The sequence below is a fragment of the Hakea prostrata genome, chromosome 10 (genome assembly GCF_041222555.1).
Source record: "Hakea prostrata isolate BN-2017 chromosome 10, UWA_Hpros_2, whole genome shotgun sequence".
Taxonomy (NCBI): Eukaryota; Viridiplantae; Streptophyta; class Magnoliopsida; order Proteales; family Proteaceae; genus Hakea; species Hakea prostrata.
The window spans coordinates 33,996,932-34,019,102 of NC_142609.1; the positions used below are offsets into that span (position 1 = coordinate 33,996,932).

General features: G+C 37.8%; 1 protein-coding gene across 2 annotated transcripts; it reads left to right on the forward strand.

Annotated features, from left to right (window-relative positions):
- Positions 1 to 4,460: 4,460 nt before the first annotated feature.
- On the forward strand, positions 4,461 to 13,881 carry LOC149002598 (uncharacterized). 2 transcript variants are annotated; one of them, XM_089136963.1, is made up of 3 exons: positions 4,461 to 4,555; positions 4,626 to 5,963; positions 12,326 to 13,881. In XM_089136963.1, the coding sequence occupies exons 2-3, from the start codon at positions 4,774 to 4,776 to the stop codon at positions 12,438 to 12,440; spliced, it is 1,305 nt and encodes a 434-aa protein (XP_088993089.1). In that variant the 5' UTR covers positions 4,461 to 4,555; positions 4,626 to 4,773; the 3' UTR covers positions 12,441 to 13,881. The 2 variants fall into 2 exon arrangements, with proteins under 2 accessions (XP_088993089.1, XP_088993090.1); XM_089136964.1 differs by lacking the exon at positions 4,461 to 4,555 and having other exon boundaries at positions 4,562 to 5,963.
- The last annotated feature ends 8,290 nt before the right edge of the window (positions 13,882 to 22,171 follow it).

The following is a 22,171-nucleotide window of genomic DNA, read 5'->3' on the forward strand; positions in this document are numbered from 1 at the left end:
TTACTCCACATGTTATTTTCAACATATGAGGTTGATGCATTGTCCATTCTGGCTGAAGGGATTCTCTTGACGGAACCTCAGGCTATGGCCAAATCCTTTGTCACACATATGCAGCTTCTCTTTACCTCTTCCAATCCTCTTGATTCGGCATTTATTGAATCCCTTCCCCGCCCCCCACTGACTAGTTCTTTGCCTCTGGAGGGATTAGCTGTACCACCTTCGTTGGAGGAAATTATAAGTGTTTTATTCTCTTTTGATCCCTACAAAGCCCCGAGAGTGGATGGGTTCCATGCTTTTTTCTTTCAATAGCACTGCCTCTAATCTATAAGGACCTTTTTTTGTTGAATCTTTCTTTAAAGATACATGCTTACCCCTGGGAGTTAACCACACTCTTTTATGTTTTATACCTAAAAAGTACAATGCAATATCTGTGATTGATTTTCGCTCAATCATTCTTTGAAATGTGACCTACAAGATCTTGCTAAAACTCTATGTTAGGTTTTTTTATTAAAATCTATATTATATATATATATATATATATATATATATATATATATATATATATTAAGTTTCAAAATTAGTTTTTGCATTTATTTTATTTAATTATTTTGTTAGTGTGTGTGACCCATGAGGTAAGGGTGGTAATGAGGCACCATGAGTAAAGGAGGCCCTTCATGACCTTGGTTATGAGGCTCTTCATGACATTGGTCATGGGTCTTAATGGTCTTGATCATGGTGGTGTGGTGGGGTTACTTGAAGGGTGGAATTTACTTCAATTCTAACTCTTGACCATCAATTCTCATTTCAACTTCATGACCATTCATGACCATTACCATGAGTGGGGTTGAGGTTATTGAATGGATTAAATCCAATTCATTGCCTTAAGAATCCTAAGGGGTGTAAGGTGAGGTTTGGGCCTATATAAACCCAACATTTCCTTGCATGTGGTGTGCAATTGAGACACTCCTTACTCTGACATAATTTGTGTTACAAAGTTAATTTCTTTCTTTGAATTTGTCTAAGTGTTGTGCTCTAGCTTTTGGCTCCTTGAGGGGACTAGAAGAACTGCCTCATCTTCTAGTTGGAGGTTGCTTTATCTTGGAGGAGGTGGTGCGAAGAACCCTTGGTAGTAGGGTGCATCAATTACCTTAAAGACAGCACTCAAGGTGTGACTAAACCTCATTGATCGGTGGTTCGTTCGGTTGCAACTTCAAGCTCTCCGGATTGTCTAAAGATCTTCATCTCTCAATTGTATTGCAATTTCATTTTTGTATGTTTGAATAATTTGTAATACAATTACCCCAACACTCTAGCTCGAAGGTTAAAACCGTTGTTAGCCAATTTTATTTCTCCACTTCAAGGTGCGTTTGTTTCTTGTTGGAAATATATAACCACAGGGCAATTGTATAAGACAGATAAAGCAAAATTAGAAAACTTATCTTGACTCAAATGGCATGAATGATCTCTTTGATGAAAGCATCGTAGTATACATCAAGTGATACACCAAAGGTGACGGAGTTGAAACTTGCCGGTAACGACACTTTCTTTAAGGTATTTAAACGCCCCGAATAGTGCACACGGGTCTAAGTGTGTTTTCACCCCGTAAACCCCTCCATCATAGACGGTGCACCCCGTAGTTGATGGACTAAGGGATCCATAAAGCTTATTCACCAATTTGTTTTCTATGAAACAACTTAAAGAAAACCAATGATTCTCCAAAACGTTTGTGCACAATAAAAACTAAACATCTCCTACTTTTATATAGAAAAGTAAGAGACACCATTAAAGGTTGTCTCCTAAAGAACAACCCTCTCCCCTTAAGGCATGTTTGTTAGCAAAGACACCTATTGGCCATTTAGGTGTCTTTTAGGAAAAAACCCAATCTTTAGGAAAATAAATTGTTTGAATTTTCAAATAAAATTACGAAAATTACAACAATTTTTGTAAAAGGGTTTCTCACATAAAGTCGACTGATAGGATATGGCTGATGAGCTTGTCAGCTACACACTGAGGAAAGGTTCAAGAAGTCTGACTTCACCCGTACTCTGTAGCGAGGTTCATTAGACCTAGTATAGGTTCAAGTCCGAAAGACACTTATAACGACGTGTCCTATTGTGTCTAATATGTTCACCAGTTTAGTGTTTTGTTTTCCCAAAATTTTTGAATTTTGTGGGGGATTGTTGTAATTTTCGTAATTTTATTTGAAAATTCAAACAATTTATTTTCCTAAAGATTGGGTTTTTTTCTAAATGACACCTAAATGGCTAATGAGTGTCTTTGCTAACAAACATGCCTTAAGGGGAGAGGGTTGTTCTTTAGGAGACAACCTTTAATGGTGTCTCTTACTCTTCTATATAAAGGTAGGAGATGTTTAGTTTTTATTGTGCACAAACATTTTTGAGAATCATTGGTTTTCTTTAAGTTGTTTCATAGAAAACAAATTGGTGAATAAGCTTTATGGATCCCTTAGTCCATCAACTACGGGGTGCACCTTCTATGATGGAGGGGTTGACTGATCTTAGGGGTGAAAACTCACTTAGACCCGTGTGCACTATTCGAGGCGTTTAAATACTTTAAAGAAAGTGTCGTTACCGCACGTTTCAACTCCGTCACCTTTGGTGTATCACTTGATGTATACTACGATGCTTTCAACAAAGAGATCATTCATGCCATTTGAGTCAAGAAAAGTTTTCTAATTTTGCTTTATCTGTCTTATACAATTGCCTTGTGGTTATATATTTCCAACATTTCTAATAGACAAATTTCTGACAATATCTTTTTAGACAATTACCCCAACACTCTAGCTCGAAGGTTAAAACCGTTGTTAGCCAATTTTATTTCTCCACTTCAAGGTGCATTTGTTTCTAATAGACAAATTTCTGACAATATCTTTTTAGCGCACGAAATCTTTCAACTTAATGAAAAAAAACAAAGAGAAAGATATGTTTTGTTGCACTTAAATTAGATATGTCTAAAGCATATGATAGAACATAATGGAAGGTTAATTATAGTATTTTTGATTATTTGGATTTCAACAAATATTGGTGTGACTTGGTGGATTACTTCACCACAGTAAATGAAGCATAAGAATCCTACAATGCAAAAGTACAGAAACCACCAAATATTACAAAGAAGTGTAATTAGTTTAAACCACCAAAGGGTTGGTTTAAATGCAATATTGACACCTCCATTATCAAACAAGGTCAAATTGCTCAAGTGGGAGGAGTTGTTAGAGACCATAGTGGAGCTTTCTAATGCAGATTCATAGAAAATGTGCGATGTAATGAAGTTATAGAAGCTAAACTCTTGGCATTGAAGGAGTATTGGACATTGCTCTCAATATTGAAATGGAATTCAACTCTTACCAGGCTATCCTGCTTCTTCATTATTTATTCCAAGATCCAAGGAAAGTTTGGGAACATTATTGTTGACATCGGTCAAAGATTCATATCAAATGGACATGTTCGTTTCACCCACATTAGGCGGTAAGGAAACCAAGTAGCCGATTGGTGTTCAAGCATATTCTGTGATTAAATGGAAATCTTGAAAATCCTACAAAATCCATATTTGGAATTAGATGAATTTCTTTAGGCTGATATGTTGACTTGGCCAAATTAGTTTTTTCTTTATTTCGTTTTCTAATTAATTATAAGAGTTTTTTTTTTTTGAACTGAGGTTCATCCCTCAGGGAAGTTGGGTCTTTAACCGCTTTAGGGCCTGTTTGGTTACATGAGTCTGGAGATTTCAAATATCTAGAGATTTTAAATCTATAGATTTCAAATCTATGGAGTTATAATTTATAAAATTAGATGTTTGGTTGTCGAATGAAATCTATGGATTCATCCTAAAAAACATATTTGATCGACGTGATTTTTGTGAATGTGCAAATGTATAGTTTTTTTGAAATCTCTGGATTTCACCCCTTACCCATAAATCTACAGATTCACGTTTTTAGTGTAGAAATGTGAATCTCTAGATTTCATGAATCTAGAGATTTTTACAACCAAACTGGTATAATTCTCAGATTCATGAATCTAGAGATTTGAAATCTCTAGATTCATGTAACCAAACAGGCCCTTAACATACCACCTTTGGCATTATAAGGGTATTTAAAGAAAAAAAATTGTAGTCATGTCTCTTGAGTTCATGCTTGTATATAGTAGTATGATAATATGATTAATAAATGTTAATGAAAGAATAATGATGTAGTCCATTCTCAAAATTAATCTTTATCAAATTTCTAATCGAATTTGAATCAGATTATTAATCCGAGTGTTTAAATTCGAATCAAATTATTAATTGGATTGTCCTAATTCAAATTCGGAAAAAATAAAAATTGAATGCTATTAAATGAATACAAATATGAATACCAAAAAAAAAAAAAAAAAAAAAAGTCGAAATTTGGATTTTCAGTTCCCTGTTTACGTCCTACCGGATTCATACACCATATATAAACCCAGCGAGATAGTAGATTCGGATCCGATGACCATCGCAGTCCGGTCTGCAACAGTGACCTCCGTTGAGACTTTCGATTCTCTCTGTTCGTCGACCGAAGGTAAAATCTCGCACCTCTTGTGTTTTCTACGAATCTGCATTTTCTTTCAATAATTCGGTTCTCCTTGCAGTGTTGGGATCAATGATACAGTTGCTACAAGCGAATTCATGGTTGTGCGGATTGAAATCTGAGAGAGATTAATTTAAGTTTAATTTCTAGGGTTTAGGAGCTTCGCTCCGTTGGTCTCAATTTTTGGGTGTTTCTAATAAAAAACAACCATGTCTGTAACGGCTGGTGTAAGCGATACGATTATTGCAATTAGGGATAAGCTCAGAGGGAAGATCGGGCAGACCAAGGTTAAACGGTATTGGCCTGGTAAAGCACCTGAATGGGCTGATGATGTTGATGAAGATGGTGATATTAGGATGGCCAAGGCTGTTGCCTTGGAGAAAGCCTTTCCTAAACAGGATGAACAATCGATTATCTATAAAAAAGATGACCCTAGATTGCGTCGTCTTGCCGAAAATAGGGCTGATAATCGTGAAGAAGTCAGGGCTGATCATCGTCGCATTCGTCAAGCTGAGATTGTTTCCACTGAAGAAGAGGAGAATAGAAGGCAGGAGCGTTTGGATTTTGAAGAGGAGGATGAGGATGCTTTGGAGGAAAGGAGAAGAAGGATCAGGGAGAAGTTGTTGCAGAGGCAGCAAGAAGAAGCTGCACTTCTTCCAGAGGAGGAAGAGGAGGAGGCAGAAGAAGAGGAAGAGGAGGAATCTGAGTATGAGACTGACTCTGAGGAAGAAATGATGGGTATTGCTATGGTGAAGCCTGTTTTTGTTCCTAAGACAGAACGAGACACCATAGCTGAGCGGGAGCGGCTTGAGGCAGAAGAACAGGCTCTTGAAGAGAAAGTCAAAAAGAAAAGGGAAGAGAGGAAGGTTGAGACTAAACAGATTGTTGTCGAAGAGATCAGGAAGGATGAAGAGATTCAGAAGAATATGGAAGTGGAAGCTGATATTGCTGATGTGGATACTGATGATGAAGTTAATGAGGCAGAGGAATATGAAACTTGGAAGACCAGAGAGATTGCAAGGATCAAGAGGGATAGGGAGGACCGAGAGGCAATGTTGAAGGAGAGGGAAGAGATTGAGAGGGTGAGAAACATGACTGAGGAGGAGAGAAGGGAGTGGGAGAGGAAGAATCCAAAACCTGCTCCCCAACCCAAGCAGAAATGGAAGTTCATGCAGAAATATTACCACAAGGGTGCTTTCTACCAGTCTGCGCCTGATGATCGTGCAGCAACTGCTAACACTGATGAAGTCTATCATCGTGACTTTTCTGCTCCAACTGGAGAGGATAAAATGGATAAAACAATATTGCCCAAGGTCATGCAAGTCAAGCACTTCGGTCGCAGTGGGAGGACTAAGTGGACGCATCTTGTCAATGAAGATACAACTGATTGGAATACTCCGTCAGTGGACTTGTCTCTTTATGAGCTTTCTTGTTCCTAATATTTACTTATTTTATTATCAGTTTTGTTTATTATTCTTTGCATCAATTTGCTAGGCGTAAGTTTTAGTGCTTTGTTGCTCTGCTATTCTATCTTCTTTTGTAGTTGTACATTGCTTTTATACTCTTGGTCTCTAGCATACTCCATTAAGCTCTCCATATATGAAACTCTTTTGGGGAGGTGGCTAACATGATGTTCAATTCAAGACGGTTAACCTATTTCAAGTGGTGTACCTTGGTTGTTAATAAATTTTGTAACTCTCTGAAGTTCTCGGAAGTGAACCCCCACCTCACCAAAGAATTTTGGTGATTTGACGGATTCGGGAAAAGTATAACTTGTTTGTTAATGAGACACAGCCAACTTTCTTTATAATGGAAAAGAGAATAAAAAGAATATTCTTGAATAGTTACAAGATAGAATTACTGATGTAGATCAATGCATGAAGAAGGGACAAAACATATTTAAAAAAGTGGACTTTTCCTAGTGCAGGACCAGCTTAAGGCTTGATTTAAATTCTGGCCAGGTTTCAGTCTAGGTTTGAGTTATGTTTTAGCTTTTAAATTAAAACCAAAAAGTGAGGATGAAAATAGGTGCACAAAAATTAGTAGTTAAGTTGGGTTTTTGTTTAGATTAGGATACCTGATAGGTAGATAAGAGTTATCTTTTGAGTTGTTAACTTCAATTAGACTTTTAGAATCTCTGGGGTTCTTAAAGTTAGTGTTCACTTGAACCGTAATCCTACTCTATTTTAATGTCAATTTCTGATTTTGAGGTAGAGTTAGAGTTTGGAAACTCACCCAATGGGACTATGAATATGGATGTAATTGCTTCGTTGAGCCATGAATTAATTAATTAATTGAATTTTGAGTTTTGTTTAATTATTGTTGTTGGTGAGGTACAATGGTTTAGGATGGTTGTGTGATCATGATCTCCTGCTTGCATTCCCTTATGTGATTCCTTCTCCATCTTATAGCTGGAAATTTCTACAAGATCTAGCTCTTTTTCAAGTTAGGCTAAAAACTGGTTGTGCGGCCACTGTTAGTGTAGCTCTAGGTTAAAAGGGATTAACTAGGGGTCAATTAACCAAGATCTCTGCAGAACCAGCCACCAAATAGGCCAAAACTGAGATGGGAGCTCTAGGTATAACTAAATCATGTGGTTAAATTTGGAGTGAAGGGTAATCAATTGGTTGGGCGGGAAGTATGAAAGTTGTGTTGAGTCTCTCTCAAGGTTTGGGGAAGACTATCAAAATTTCTGCATGTTTTAACGGTTAGACTTGACCGGGCAGAGTTCTTAAAAAAACCACCGTATACAGGTTATCAAGACAGCAGCTTTTTTGATGTTGGATACTTGAAATTTTGGATATCTGGATGGTAGGTTTTAATGGAATTCCTTGCCAGTAGCTAGGATTGAATACAGAGATGAATTATGGGGATTTTGGATAGCTTTTGGATGGATCCCAATGGTTGAAATAGGCCTGGCAGTGAGTTGCTATGATGGAGGATTTCCTAGATATAAAATAGAAAGGGGGAAAGAAGATAGATGGCTCATATGAGATCTCCTTGCCAAGGACTAGCTTCCGAATCTTAGTTGTATGGTAGATCCTTGTAGAAGACTGTTCCACTGTTAGAAATTATATCAAGTGTTCAAACACAAGAACCCCAACATGATACAAAATTTGAGGGAAACTCAAGTTTCGACCCCATGAAAATGGGAAATTTAGGTCAAAATCTGAAAAACATTGTGGAAACTTGGGACTTTTTCTTGCAAGTTTCGACAGGTTTTAGGGAGTATTTTGGGATGCGACTTAGAATATAAGCTAATTAGAGTATAAAGAACTCATTGACACATGCAATTTGCTGAAAAAATTGATGTAGATATGTCATTCAAAGTCATAATATACATAGAGTGGTTTCTGACTTAGCATATAAGCTAATTAGAGTATAAAGAACACATTGACACATGCAATTTGCTAAAAAAATTATGTAGATATGTCATTCAAAGTCATAGTATACATAGAGGGGTTTTCGACAAATACACTATAAACATAACATTCAATATATAACTTCTAAGTTCAAAACTTCTAATACAAAATAACTAATTTTTAGCCTAAACATGCATTACTTATAACCTAAGGTATTTCCAAACTTTAGGAATTATCTGCTTATTAAAAATATTTTTTATAATTAAAATTTAAAATATTAATTGTTAGTAATTACTAATTACATGATCCAAAATTAATCAGCCTAAAATTAATTTGGACACCATCATAACGTAGATTGAGTGATAGTGTCTCACACACATCAAAAAAAGCTAAAACATGATGTATATGTAAGTTTTTTTTTTTGGTGTGTGTAGAAATCTAGGTTATTTTTTGAAAAATATAATTTTGTAGGTAATTTTTAGTATCAGAAAATAAAGAAATACTAGCACACTTCAAAAATGAAATCTAGCAACATGCATTTGTAGATTTAGCTACTAGAGACAACATATATTAAATTCAAAAGAATCCAATGGCATTTGAGCATGAAACAAAGAAAAAATAAAAAATTTGGGAAAATTTTGATTACCTTGCAAAAAACCTTGAAATGGCCACCAATAACTGTCGAGATCACCAAAGGAGGGAAGGAAATGGCTTAAAGTCACCTGAAATGGGCTCACTAAGGTTGAAATTAGAGGGAAAACAAAGGGTCGAAGCTGGAGGTTCCTCCTGGGTTTTGTTTGAACAAAGCCCATGACTTTAAGTGAAAAAAACCACCTTGTTGAACTGATTGACCAAGTTTCGACCAGGTTTCGCAAGTTTCGCAAGTTTTGAGCAGTTTCAGTGAAATTTCACTGGTTTCGATGGAAATCATTTTGGTATCCACAAGTTTCGTTTTGGCCTTTTCAAAATGGGAAAATTTTCACATGTTTTGAGGGAATTTGTTCTTGGAACCCACTATGGAGTTTCTAACTCCAAGTGCACACACTTGCTCTCCCCAAGAGAAGAAGGCAGCAGAGAACAATGCTCAATGCACAAATTGACTTGGTCTGAATTCTATTCCTCCTAAATGGGAATGTGAGAAGGGGTCAATCAGCCTTACAAACTCTCAATTCCTTTTGTGGCAGAACTCCTAGCTTTACTCTTAACTGTGTAAACAACTTCCTACCTCTTAGCCTAGAAACTTATTGACCCAAATCCATTGGACTTCTAACTACTATCTAACCATCTAACTGACCTAGGCGAACCACCTGACTTTTAGGAAGCTTACTAGCTCCTAATACTCTAGAACATAAGAAAGGCAGACTAAAACTAAATAGAACTCCTAATCATACATGGTTGTCAGGGCAGCAAAGCAATGTATGATGTAGCCTCGAAGGATGAAGGCCAATAACTGGGACTGAATAAAGGAAAGTCTGCAGGCCAGTAGGGTTTCTGAAACCCTGTGGCTAGATTTTCTATGCTATTTTAGGGGTTGTAGAGTTTGTAGGGAGGGTAGACAGGGTTCGGTTAGGGCTTGTGAGCTTAGGAGTGTTGACAACCTTAATTTGAACCTAGTTGTTTTGGTTTCAGATTCAAGCTTCAGAGGTCTTGGGTTTGGGAAATTATGATTTCAATTTTCTAGGTTTCTAGGGGTAGTTAGGGCTACTACTTTGGATCGAGTGCAAAGGGAAGGGAGGGGATGATAATCCCAAAAAAGGCAGGGATTTCTATGTTGGGAATTGGAATTTACAGAAATTAAGGTTTTGGGAGTAAAAGGGACTTATGGTTTGTAGGGTTTCTAATGGGTAAGGGGGGCTAGGGTAGGGTCCAGTGCTAAGGAAAAGGAGGGTGGGGTTTGGTGAGGGGATTGAAAGATCTAGAAATTAGGGTTGCAGGCAAGGAGAGAGGGAAAAAGGGAGGAACTGATAGAGTTGGAAGGTGGGGAGGGGTAGGGATGAGTGCTTACCAACAGTAGTAGGCTAGGGATGCAATTTGAACTGAAGAAAACAATCCACCAGTGCCGCTGGAAGGATTTCCCGAGGTTAGATGCAATAGTAAAACACCATTGAACGTCCTCTCTGTTGTAATTTGCTTTGCAATCTTTTATTCATCCAACACTGTTACAAACATTACCTCTGCATTTATAGCCTTTATTGGACTGCTGATGTGAGCACAAAGAACCCCCTGGCCGAAAGCTCAAGTGGGGCTCTAGGATGGCTCCAAGAAGCCTCCATAGGCTGGCAGAGCCCTGCAGCAATAGTGGAGGGTGTTGTAGGAGTCCTATTTTATTTAACAAATTGTACTCAACGAAATAGAATCAATAAGGGACTTCTATTTTGGGCATTTTAGCCCTTATTTTATTCCTGAAATTATTTTTCTAGAATTTTCTGGAATTTTTGTTGAGTCCAATATGTTAATTTGAGTTGAGTTTGGTTTTGATTGGAGAACTTTATTTTGAGTTAAAGTCCTAAATGAGTGGAAATTAGTTAGTTAGAGATAAGATAACCGTTAAAGAGTTGCTTTATTATTAAGAGCCCAGTCCAAGATGTAATTGGAGCCTTATCTGTTAGGGAGTTCCAGAGTTGAGTCACAGTTTTTCCTTTTAGGCTTTAAATAGCCTCTTCATGCAATGTTATTTTCAGCTTTGATGAATAAGAATTTTGATTGTTGATTGCCTGAGTAAGTCGCAGGGTTCCTTTGAGGGAGATCCGGTGGCTGTTCAGTGAGAGTTCTCAATTTATTTCCAGCATTCAGCAGTCAATATTTAAGTTCTGAAGATCAATTCAGCAAGTCCAGCAAGCTTCTTCAACATCCCAGCAAACCTGAGTGAGTCACAGCCCTTCCTCACCTCCCTCCCTCTCACGCAAGCTCATCCCCCACCCCTCCCCTGCTCTGCACAACCTTCCCCAACCCCCTGTTCTGCTGCTGCATCAATTCAGTAGCACCCCCTAGGTCCCACGACTCCCTTAACCTCTTTCCCTGAGCCCCACGACTCCCCCTGCTCCTTCCCCCTTTCCCCTAGCACCCGCAAGCCTCCCTCCCCCTCCTTCCCTATGGCTACGTTAGAACCCCCTGGTAGCTAGGGGTGTAAAGGGATTGGATTCAGATCGGATAGTGGTAATATCATATTCGCATCCTATTATATTCGGACGGATTTGGATAATATCATATCGGTTTTCGAACGGGTTCGGTTGGATTCGGATGATAATCGGATAATTATTTTCTTAGGTTGATTCTTCTAAATGGCCATGTATACAGATTGAACATTGGTTTTTGACTACCTGTTGACATCTTTACCATTTTATTTGTGAGGCTAGGTTTGAAATTTAAGAATTTAGCAACTTTTGTAATTTTTTTAGTAGAAAATCTATAAAAATAGTCACATATTTCAAGTAAAATCAAGAAAAATAAATCCAAATAAGTAACTTAATCGGATAATTTTATCGGACGGATAATAATTGGTAAGAAAGGGTATATCATATCCGCATCCTATTAGTAATCGGACGGATTCGGATACCGCTAAACGGATGCATATGCGAATTCAGAAGCGGATTTCGATTATCCATTTACACCCCTACTGGTAGCTTCCTTGTCCCATCCCCATTGGCCTTCTTCTCCCTTCTCCTAGATTCACTCCTAACCCTAGGTCTTGGTCTTAGTGTTGTTTGCCCTTTTAAACCTAGTTTACCAAGTCTATAAAATTCTGGACTTCATCTTCTTCATCGAGATTTCTGCAGAATTTTAAATTTCTGGAAAACATCCTAATCCTGATAAAATCCAGATCTGAAGAACAAAGTATGGCAGTGTTTTAGACCATTAAAATAACCTCAGACCCCCTGTTTCAGCCTTCTCCGTCACTGGAACTTCCTGGACAAACCCTAAGGATATAGAAATTACTAAAATACTCCTAGCCCTAGACCTGGTTTACATCAAAATGTCCAATTAGTTGCTTATAGTTAGTTTATTTTGTATTAATGAAAGATGCTAAACCTGTTATTGAACCATACTCTACTCAAATATTAGGTTGTCATTTTTATGCGAGCACAGTTGTTTCTGTGACTGTCTACATTTGTTTATGTATGGTCACATTAATATATTTGGAAGTGTTTGTATTGTCGTAAAATTTTCTTGAATCTATCTAGTATTCATTTGGGTACCCGATCACATATTAGATAATCTTTGAAAGCTGTGGTGATGGTTCTAACTCAGGCAGCACTCAGTGTTTCACTCGCTCTCATTTTCTCTCTCTCTCAAATTTAGTTCTTCAAGTCTTAATTTTATAGCAAGTGTTAGACTACAGTTGGAGTGGAATATGTACATACCAGTGATGATTTTTTTTTGTTTGGGGCTGTTGATGCAGATGGACATATAATGACCCTCTCCGTGCAAAATACAATGCTAAAATGGCAGGAATGGATGCCCCGATAGAAAAACCCAAAGGAAGCAAGAAGCTAAAGGACTGGGAGTCACGTTGAGTTGCAATGGAGACTTTGCTTTGTAAAATTTGCACTGAGATGTTAATTATAGGTAGCTGCGTCTTGAAGCCAAGGTCAGTGCAGTTTTAGTTCAGTGTATAAGGACCAGGGCTTTTAGAATGTATGTACCAGTGCTGTACCTTTGAGGGATGTATCAGATTGTGATCCTAGTTCACAGAAATTTTGTGGGGCATCTGTTTTACATTTATAGAACTTAAGTGGTTACTATCCTTAACTTCTGTGTTTCACAGCCTAATGCCTGAAATAATATCTGTTTCTCAATCTTGAAATGCTATTTATTTTGGACTTGGTGTTATGCTTGATGAACCTTCGGATGTTCTATCATTGGTGAGTATGGTGAAAGTTTTGCTGTTTAAGACCACATGCTTTTAAAGTCTGATGATGTTGGACATTTGACCAATTAAGAGATATAAGGTCTTCATAATGGATTTTTGATTGTTCTGATGAGCGGTAATTGGCAGGAGCATGAAGAGGCAAAGTAATTCTAATGTTCGAAGATGGGGGTAAAGATGGTTTATCAAAGTTTAAAAAATAATTGAAAATGTCTTGATATCTCTTGCTATGGTCTTAAAAGTAGTAGCAACATTTACAATTACTGACTGGCTACCTCCACCCCTGTTTCATAATATATGCCATTGCAGCCTGAGCTCAAGTTGGGCCTCAGCTATTTGATGTTACTTCACAGTGGGCATACTATCCTGGATTTTTGCTGTATATTCTGTAATCTTTTAGTGTCGATAGTTCCCAATTGTTTTTCTTTGTTGTATGACTGTTTTCTGTTTTCAATGTGTCATTGGATGTCATCCTACGATCTCTGTGGTGGAGTTTGTTTGTTGGAGTCTCACAGTGGGCATACTATCCTTGATGTTTGGCGTATATTTGTAATTTTTTAGTGTTAGTAGTTCCCAATTGTTTTTCTTTGTTATGTAATAATATGTATGACTGTTTTCTGTTTTCATTGTGTCATTGGATGTCATACTATGAATATCTGTAGTGGAGTATGTTGGAATCTCATAGGCTTTTGTTCTTTCAACATAACCGTCCTCTCATTGGGCTTAAACATGATTGCAAATGCTTGTGATGCTACTTGTGCCCTTTATTTGCTGGAACTTCATCCATCTTATTTGAGGCTTTACAAGTTAGTTTAGGGCTAGTCGAGGAAAAAATTTTAAAGCAAGCTCTTGTTAAATTCCTGAAGTTTCTGAATCTTATTATTTATTATTAATGTTGTGTAAAACTGAGACATCCACCTACCCATGCACACATGCATGTACAGTACACACAGATCTTGGTTTGTATGTACCACATTGTTTTTGTGTTGTGCAAGTAGTAGTAAATGATGGATGCTAAGTATTGAGATATGTGGAATCAGTCCTTTTATTAGAGTTGATGTAGGGTTTGGGATCTCTGATGGCAGTTTGCTTGCTGTTGTTCAATAGAATTGCTTGTCTATTGGGGCATGACTAGTACATGAACAAAAATTTTCAGTTGCATCATTTGGTGAGTACCTGGATGGTGTTCTTCTTTCACTTTGAGACAGTTGCTATTAGTTTCAGTTTTTATTTTGAGGAACACCTTTTACCTCTCTTCTTTCAAGGTTTCTTATGAAGTCTTGCTACCCTCTGATTTGCAACAGAAAGATTTATGTGTGAGATGGGATAAATGCTCTCAGTTGTTGATCAGAGTTTGATCTTGACGATGAGAAATCATCCAGAGAACCTGAAACATTCTGTGGTGGCTGTTCTGACTGTTAAGTGGTGCTGGGGAGTTTGCTGGTTACAAGAAGTAATATTAGGACCTTTTTTTTGGGTTCAAATAGTAGGACAGGGCATAGGAGAACCTTTCCAGTTACTTAAATGTGGAGGTTTTGGTTCAGACCCAAGTTCTAGATTACTGTGTAGTACTGATTCTTGAGTTCAAATTCTCATTTATTCATGGTTAGCTGTTAACCTAGCATCATAGGCATGTAGAAACCCATGAATAGAACTATTGACCAGCAGTGAGGTAATGTCTCTGGACATATCCACACTCCTTATGGAATCCTTCATTTCGAATGGATAAACATACAGGAGCTACCAAAGACATTTGCTTTCATGGAATAACTGTTGAGGGTTCTGATCCATCTCATAAACCTTTTGAAAATCACTAGTAGATGGAGAGTATGGAATGAAGATCTTTTTGGTTGGGGTCGGGGTTGTTTGAAGAGAGGGAGGTGGTTGTGGTGGTAAATGGGGGCTTCACCGAGTGGGGATTGCATGTTTCCAGTGGCATTTTGTCTTACAACAATCACAAAGCCACGGAATAGAATCTCACCAATCTATCCATCACACAAACAAAAGAGATGGAGCCTTCTTGCCAAGGCATTCCACAACTAGGTTCTTGGGTCTTGGTTACGGGTGTAAATGGATAATCGAAATCCGTTTCCGAATTCGCATCCACATATGTTTAGCGGTATCCGAATCTGTCTGATTACTAATAGGATGTGGATATGGTATATCCCTTTGTTACCTATTATTATCTATCTGATAAAATTATCCGATTAGTCTTATTTGGATTATTTTCGATTTAGATTTTTACGGATACGTGCTTCTTATAAACTTGCCAGTAATAATACAATTTGTTAAAATGATCACAAATATGGTAAAATGTCACGGAGTCAAAACCTTATTCAATATGTATACATGGTCATTTAGAAGAATCTACTTAAATAAATAATTATTCGATTATCATCCGACTGAATCTATCCGATACATATTACGAACCTTGCGAATTACTTGCATATGGCATGGCATTCCAACCAACCACTAGGTTCCCCTTGGGTCTTGGTACATCAAGAAATAGAATAGGAGTACGCATGGTACTGAGAATTGCTTTTTAGGGTCAGAGCAGTCTTCCTCTCAAATGTTCTACGAATTTGCTGAAGCCTTTTTTGAGGTCCTTCATGACAAATTGAGGAACTGTTTGATAACCTACAGAAAAGTAATTTTTGGTGTTTCTTGTTTTGGGAAACAGAAAAATCGGTCAAAAACCATTTCAAAAGAGTTTTTTGTTTTTGGGTGACTTTTAAAACATAAATTGAAGTTTATGAACTTTTTGCTTTCAGAAACAATTTTGACGTTGCATTTGTTTCTCCAAGCAAAAGTAGGGTGCTGGCTAGCTTTAATGAAACAATTTAGAGAAGTGCATCTATGAAATTTGACATTCTAAACATTAGGACTCTCTTAAAACCTTGCTAATAGTGTCTTTGCTTTTAGAAGCCCTCCCAAAAGAGTGTTTCTGATTCTAAAAACAATCGAATTGTTTCTTTGTGTTTTTTGACATAAAAATACTTGGTGGGATGTCAAATGAGTCTTGAGTTCTGCATCACAAGGTCTACTTGAAGGGGAGGTGATGTGGTGGCCATTGCAAAGGATAGTTGATGCTCATGCTCATGTGTTCAATGGAGAGCTTCAGAGTCACCTTTTAGGAACGGTGACCAAATATACAAGGTCTTAACTTTTGTAAATTGTTAACTTTGTGCTGTCTGAAAGATTAGGATTCATGTAGCTTAACCTGTGAAAAGAGCTGTTCCTGGATATTATTTTGACCTTGTTTCCTACTTATTTTCTATTATATTTGTCGAGTTGGGTAAGGTTATGATCATTGCTATTGTCATTGTTGGCATTGCTTATGCTCAAGTTCAGGTGATTGCATAAGTTACATATATACTATACTAAATAATATATTTTTTTTGTCTGTAATCCTTATTTACTCATTAGAATCAAGGAAATGAATGCAAAGTAAAGTGAAAATCTGATGCCCAAGATATGGAATGATTTGGAATTAATCATGTAATTACATAAAATAATAAATACAAATAATTATAAGACTTCCCATGGCTATCGAAAAGGACATTGCCCGTATCCGCAATATTCCCTTCTAAATTCTCGCCTTCCAAAATTGACGGATGGTAGATGTCCGCCTCTGCATATCCCAATGCTCCAACCTGTTACTCCTAGCTGTTGGTAAGGGACCCTGCACATATCCAAACTTTCGCTGTTGTCCATAGCAGCTTTTCTTTCTTTTTTCTCCTTTCATGGAAATTGGTAGCTGAAGAATGGTTACAAACTAGAATATTTCATCTCAGTAGCATCATTTTGAAATCCCAAATTAATCGAGAGAGGACTGCTAGGAGTGCATTAGCAAAAATACTCACAAGCATTGAGCTGTCTAACTTCTATGTTCAAGAACACTAATGCACAACCATGTGCATAACTTCAAGATGTCTTCAATCATCTCAAGAACTTTTGTGCTGCAACAAATGTATATGAATTGCCTCCTGCGAGTACCATTACTTGAGTGGTGGTAGCAATGATCATCAGCCTTCCTCTTTCATATCTACCCATGGAGACAACAAATTGAAACCCAAACCTCAAAGGAGGTTGTCATACCAGGGGGTCTCAGATTGTTGTTTCATTTAACCTGCAGGAAGCATTTGTCCTTAATGGAGTTGGGTAACAACTATCTTCAGGAGATGTAAATGGAAACATCCTTATAAATAGAGAATACATGAGATTATAATGAATTGAGAAGACATCACTAAGCTCAATGAACTCTCTGAATTTTCATTATCATATAACTGAGAATATGTATAATACATAAAGAGAGGTTACTCAACCTCAAAACACTCAGAAAGATGAATAGATCAAAGAAACAATACTAAACCAAAATACTACTGATTAAAAGTATCCTTAATCAGCAATCATGTTAATTGCCATCAAGAGAACAGAATAGAGTATAAAAAGGGGAAAAATGAATAGCTAACAATCATGTTCCTATATTCACTGCTCTATGAGCCCTACAACTTTACCATCAGAGGTCATCAAAGGTCAGTTCAGTTAAGACCAATGTCTCTGGGTGGGGGAAGGTCAGGTTTTAATTGGTATATGTGATAGTCCACATAAGTATTTTGTTAAGAACAAGATACCACTGCAACCCATCATATCAAAGGTTGCAGGTTTCCAGTTGAAGAGGTTTTGGTTAACTGATCAAAGCAAAGAAATCCTCTGCAATAAGAATGGAAAATTTTAGAACGAATTACTTAACGAGTCAATTAGGGAAGCAGGGTAAAAAGAGAGAAAAGTTAATTTTTGATTGAAAATCTCACCGCTTTCATAGAGTTGTCTTCATCAATTGGGGTCAGATCTAGACAAATCTCAGGAGCTGTCTGGCGATCGTTAATTTCTGTGTGTTCAAGTCGACTGCAACCTCTTGAGAGAGCCTTGTTTGGCTGTGAAATGGGGTGCTCACATCATCATCTGTCTGTTTACTCTTATAAAATAGTTCAGCTTTTGATCTTAAATCCGATCTGATCGAGCAATTAGAGTTTTAAGAAGCTCGTAGACCAGGCAGATGATGATGGGAACACCCCATTCAACAGCGATCCATTGATGGATCCTCCCTACCTTGGATGGTAAGGAAATAATCAGATCTTCTTCCTTCGTGGGTGCGAACCCCTGTTGAATCTTGGAAAGCTCGACATGCTATCCATTCCGATCTGGATCTCCTCAACGACATCGCTTCTCTTGTAGGCAAACCTCTCCGAATCAATGCAAAAACCAGAATCACACGCTAGAATCAGTGCGGAAGTTTCTGCATCAAAGCCACCTTAAATCCACTCTTCTTCTCATCTCCTTTTCACCTTTTGTCTCTCCTCTTTTCAATCCCTTCGTGGGGCCCACCCCAATCTCTTTCTCTTCTATACCTTCTTCCTTTATTCGTATGTGGGCCCTTTCCTCTTCCCCACCCCTTTTACCAAGTCTGGATGATCTCCTCTATCGAGTTCATGATCACACAATAGTGGTGGGGACTGTCTATAAATATTAAAAACAAAAAAAAATCAAAAGAATTCCAATGGGTCTTAAATAATTCTCGCTCGTTATTTTATATTTCAAAAACATCAAGGGAGTACATTATTCTCTTCAGAGGAGGAGCTGATTTGAAATTCCATTTACATTCTCCTACCATGTGACTTACCCCCTCCCTTCTCTTCCATGCCTGGCCCGTTAATGTCTCAGGCCCCTCCTTTCTCGGCCACCTTGGAGTTGCCTGAAATTGGAATCACCAAGTTTCTCTAAGTCCTTGGCCAACCCTATCCTCTCTCTTCATTCCCATGTCCTTTGATTGCAAGGTACCAATCCACTATAATCAGGACCCTCCCTTGCCTTGTGATGTTAATGCTTTGATTACGGGATTAAGTTCAAAATTACAATCCCAGCTTTCACCTCTAATCGCGATGGTTGTAAGAAAAAAAACTAGTCCCAAAGGGTTCGAGAGGAAAAAGAAGAAAAAGGAAAGAATGAAGAGCAACCTGTTCTTTGTTGTCGCTTCCTTTTGCTTTTTGCTTGGATGGCTTTCTTGAGCCAATATGTGCCTCTTTCGGCTAGAATTGCCTTTGTGCCCCTTGTTCTTGATCTATATCCTCTCTGCTCAAATTGGATATGCTCTCATACCTCCACCCTCACAAAAGACCTGACACAAGCCTACCTATGGTATATATACAAGCCTACACATGAGGGGTGGGAGAAGATGGGAGGACATGCAATTGGGGGTGGAGAGGATCTGTCCTCTCGTTCTTCCTTTCGGTTGATAAATTTATTATTCAATCAAAAAATCAACTGGAGCGAAACAATTTAGAGAAATTAGTTTCAATTATTCATAAGAGAAAGGGTCACATGTGGCCAAGCGGTGACTTAAAATACTATTTGCTTGTAATTTTGAACTTACAGCGGAAATGTAGTTCGAAGGTCAAAAAGAAGATTACAACCGATTCCAAAAGAAAGAAAGAAATAATCTAACTAAACTAGAGTTTCTTCTACTTTATAAAGAATGTCTTCATAAGCATAAACTTTAGAAACTAAGCACGGCCACTTCCACTCCTCTTGTCTAATCCTGGTACGCAACATGATCACATAAGGGATCATCACTGTAATCTTCATAATTGCTAGCACCTTGAGTGAAGTATGCTTAATCGGTTTGCGCTTTCTCGTACTGGCCGTCATAGTCATCAATACTTGCAGAATAATCTAACAAAAGATGTTTGCACGAAAGGAGTGAGTTCAAAAGAACTCATCAAGGCAAGTTATTCCACGATAACATAAATAACATGATAGTAGAACATAGCATGATGAAATATGATATGAGATAGACAATGCATGTATGAGTCTAACTCTATGTATGCTGGTCTCTATTGGCAGACATGCTTTAAGTCATAACACCATACTTCTTTGGGTAGGTCTCAAATAACTCTCTCTTTAGCTGGTAATGGGTCTTGCATCCCTCTCAAACATTCCATGGTTGGGGTTTAGGTCACCACTCTCTCACATCACCGTTTGGTATAAGTATTGGTGCATGTCAAGGTAAAGCCTAGCTAAATGTAAGTCATCTACTTGGTTATATCAACTTAGATCCAGATATGTCCATTCCTCCCCTCTCGGGATCCTTTCCGATATCCTTCTCACTAGATTTAGCATATCCCTCTCGGACTACGGACTCACTAACCCTATTGGTCATCCACAAATAGAAAACGAGAAGCACTCATGTCCTCTCACGGATATACTCACCGGTCTTGAGCGCCCATGAGCCCAAGTCTACTACTTGCAACCCTACTAATGAATGGCCCCCACAATGTGATCCATGTCCTCTCACGGGTTGGTTACCGGTCTTGAGCGCCCATAAACCCACATTGCTACCACGGGTTACTCGGTCTCAATACCCTTCCAAATCGGGTTTGATATAACAGGGACCTCCTAGCTAAACACCGCTAGACAAGCCCTAGGTTTGACAACCAATAATCCGAGAAAGTGTCAAAGGGCACCATTCGGAATATCCCATACTATTCCCATTGATGTCCAAGGACATAAATGTCAAAAGGACATTCCCCAATCCCAAATCAATCACATTCCCAATTCAATCATAACATACACAATTGATATCTCATCATATAGAAAGATATATATAAACATGATCAATTGCATATGTAAATGACAAGGATAAGTAATCATTCATGATTCAAGTAATAAATATATACATGAATAAGGTACTACTATACTTGAAGTACTTACAGCATTAGCATCATATTAAGAAAGTATAAGAACGGTAGTGAATCTATGAAATTCCCAAAATAGAAACTAAGATTCACGTAATCTATGTTAATATGGAAACAACTGTCCTTACCTTAATTAGCTTTGAAGATATTCCGTGTGAACAAGAGAATGGATTCAAAGTTAGCAAACAAACCCTAAACAAACATTATACAATCATTAGGAGACAATCCTAAAAGAATAGACATCAAACGAATCAAGGCGGATGAAGAAATCCCTTACTGTCATCCTAGGAAGATTGGCTGGGTTGATTGGTCCAATCGACCCAAGCAATCGACCCAATGAATAGTACGCAATAGAAATCTGATTTTTTATCCGAAACTCATTCTACAAGACTCGAAACACTACGAAACTTGGAGGGAACCTTTAAAACATCAATCTAAGACTAACTAGCATAGATTAGACACCAAACAATGACCAAATCCAATACTTACTAATTTGGAAAGATGACTTTCTAATTTAGTAAAAATCATAGTTTTCAATGAAAACAAGCTATGAACTCAAGAAAAGAACTAGAGATGATAAGATCTCATTCTAGTAGATTAAAACAGTAGATCAGGGATAAAAATAATCATGAAGATGTATCAACCATGCTAGAGAAATCAAATCAAGAGTATGATCATAGTTTTATGAAGAAATCATAAGAATCATGGTTAAGATCAAATATGAAGATCATAGCACCATAAGAATGAATGGAGATTGTAGAAAAGATAATTGCAAGCATGCAATACTTTCTTCATAATCTCAGTACAGAGAATAGATCATAGCAAGAGTAAATCAATATCAAGTAAGAGAGATTACTAACCTTTGGTTGAAGAACCATACCCCTGAAGAAGCTTCTTGGGAGAAGGAAGAAGACATGAAGGAGAAGTTTCCTCATCTTTTTGGAAGTACAGGTACGCTTTCAATTTTGAGGATGAAATTTCTTTTAGGGGGGGGGGGAGAATGTGAAATCCAGCCCTATCCTAACCCTAACCTTGACTCGGAAACCCTGTTGTTTGTAGGTCCGAAGACCTAAAGTAAAGGAAGAAGCCAACTATGGGCCATCTCAGTGGAAGATATGGTGTTTGACCCAGAACCCATGGAAGTTGATGATGGTGTTCCATACTTGGAAGCTTGTTAAGAACTAGAAAGGAAACTGCACCTTGTTGAAGATAAGTCTAGTTGATGGACTTGAAGTATAGTTAGACATGATTCGAAGGCATTTCTCTATACTAGGTAAGTCATATGTTGTGTTGGGAGAAGCTCATTAGGTTTGGACTTGAGTTGGACTAGGTAAGGAATTTCCCTATTTTGCCTTGCTCACTGGCTTGGTTGACTGGTGGGTGGTCGATTGGGCCAATCGACCAACAAGGTCAGAATCTGGCATAATCTTCTGTTTAGGTCTATTGGTGCTCTATATAATAGAAGTACGTATTTCATAGCCTCCTTTGTTTCTAAAACCCTCATAGAACGTGGGAAGACTCTCTCAAAGCCTCTCCTTGGAGTTTGTGAAGACCATTGCAAGACTTCAAGCTTCTCATCTCCGATTCTTCAATCAAAGGTTAGTAATCGCTCTTATGTTGTATT

Bases quoted from the DNA above. Each gene is read 5' to 3' on its own strand.
- LOC149002598 (XM_089136963.1), top strand. From the start codon at position 4,774: ATGTCTGTAACGGCTGGTGTAAGCGATACGATTATTGCAATTAGGGAT. The intron at 5,964-12,325 runs GTCAGTGGACTT...CTGTTGATGCAG, and splicing joins ACAACTGATTGGAATACTCC to ATGGACATATAATGACCCTC.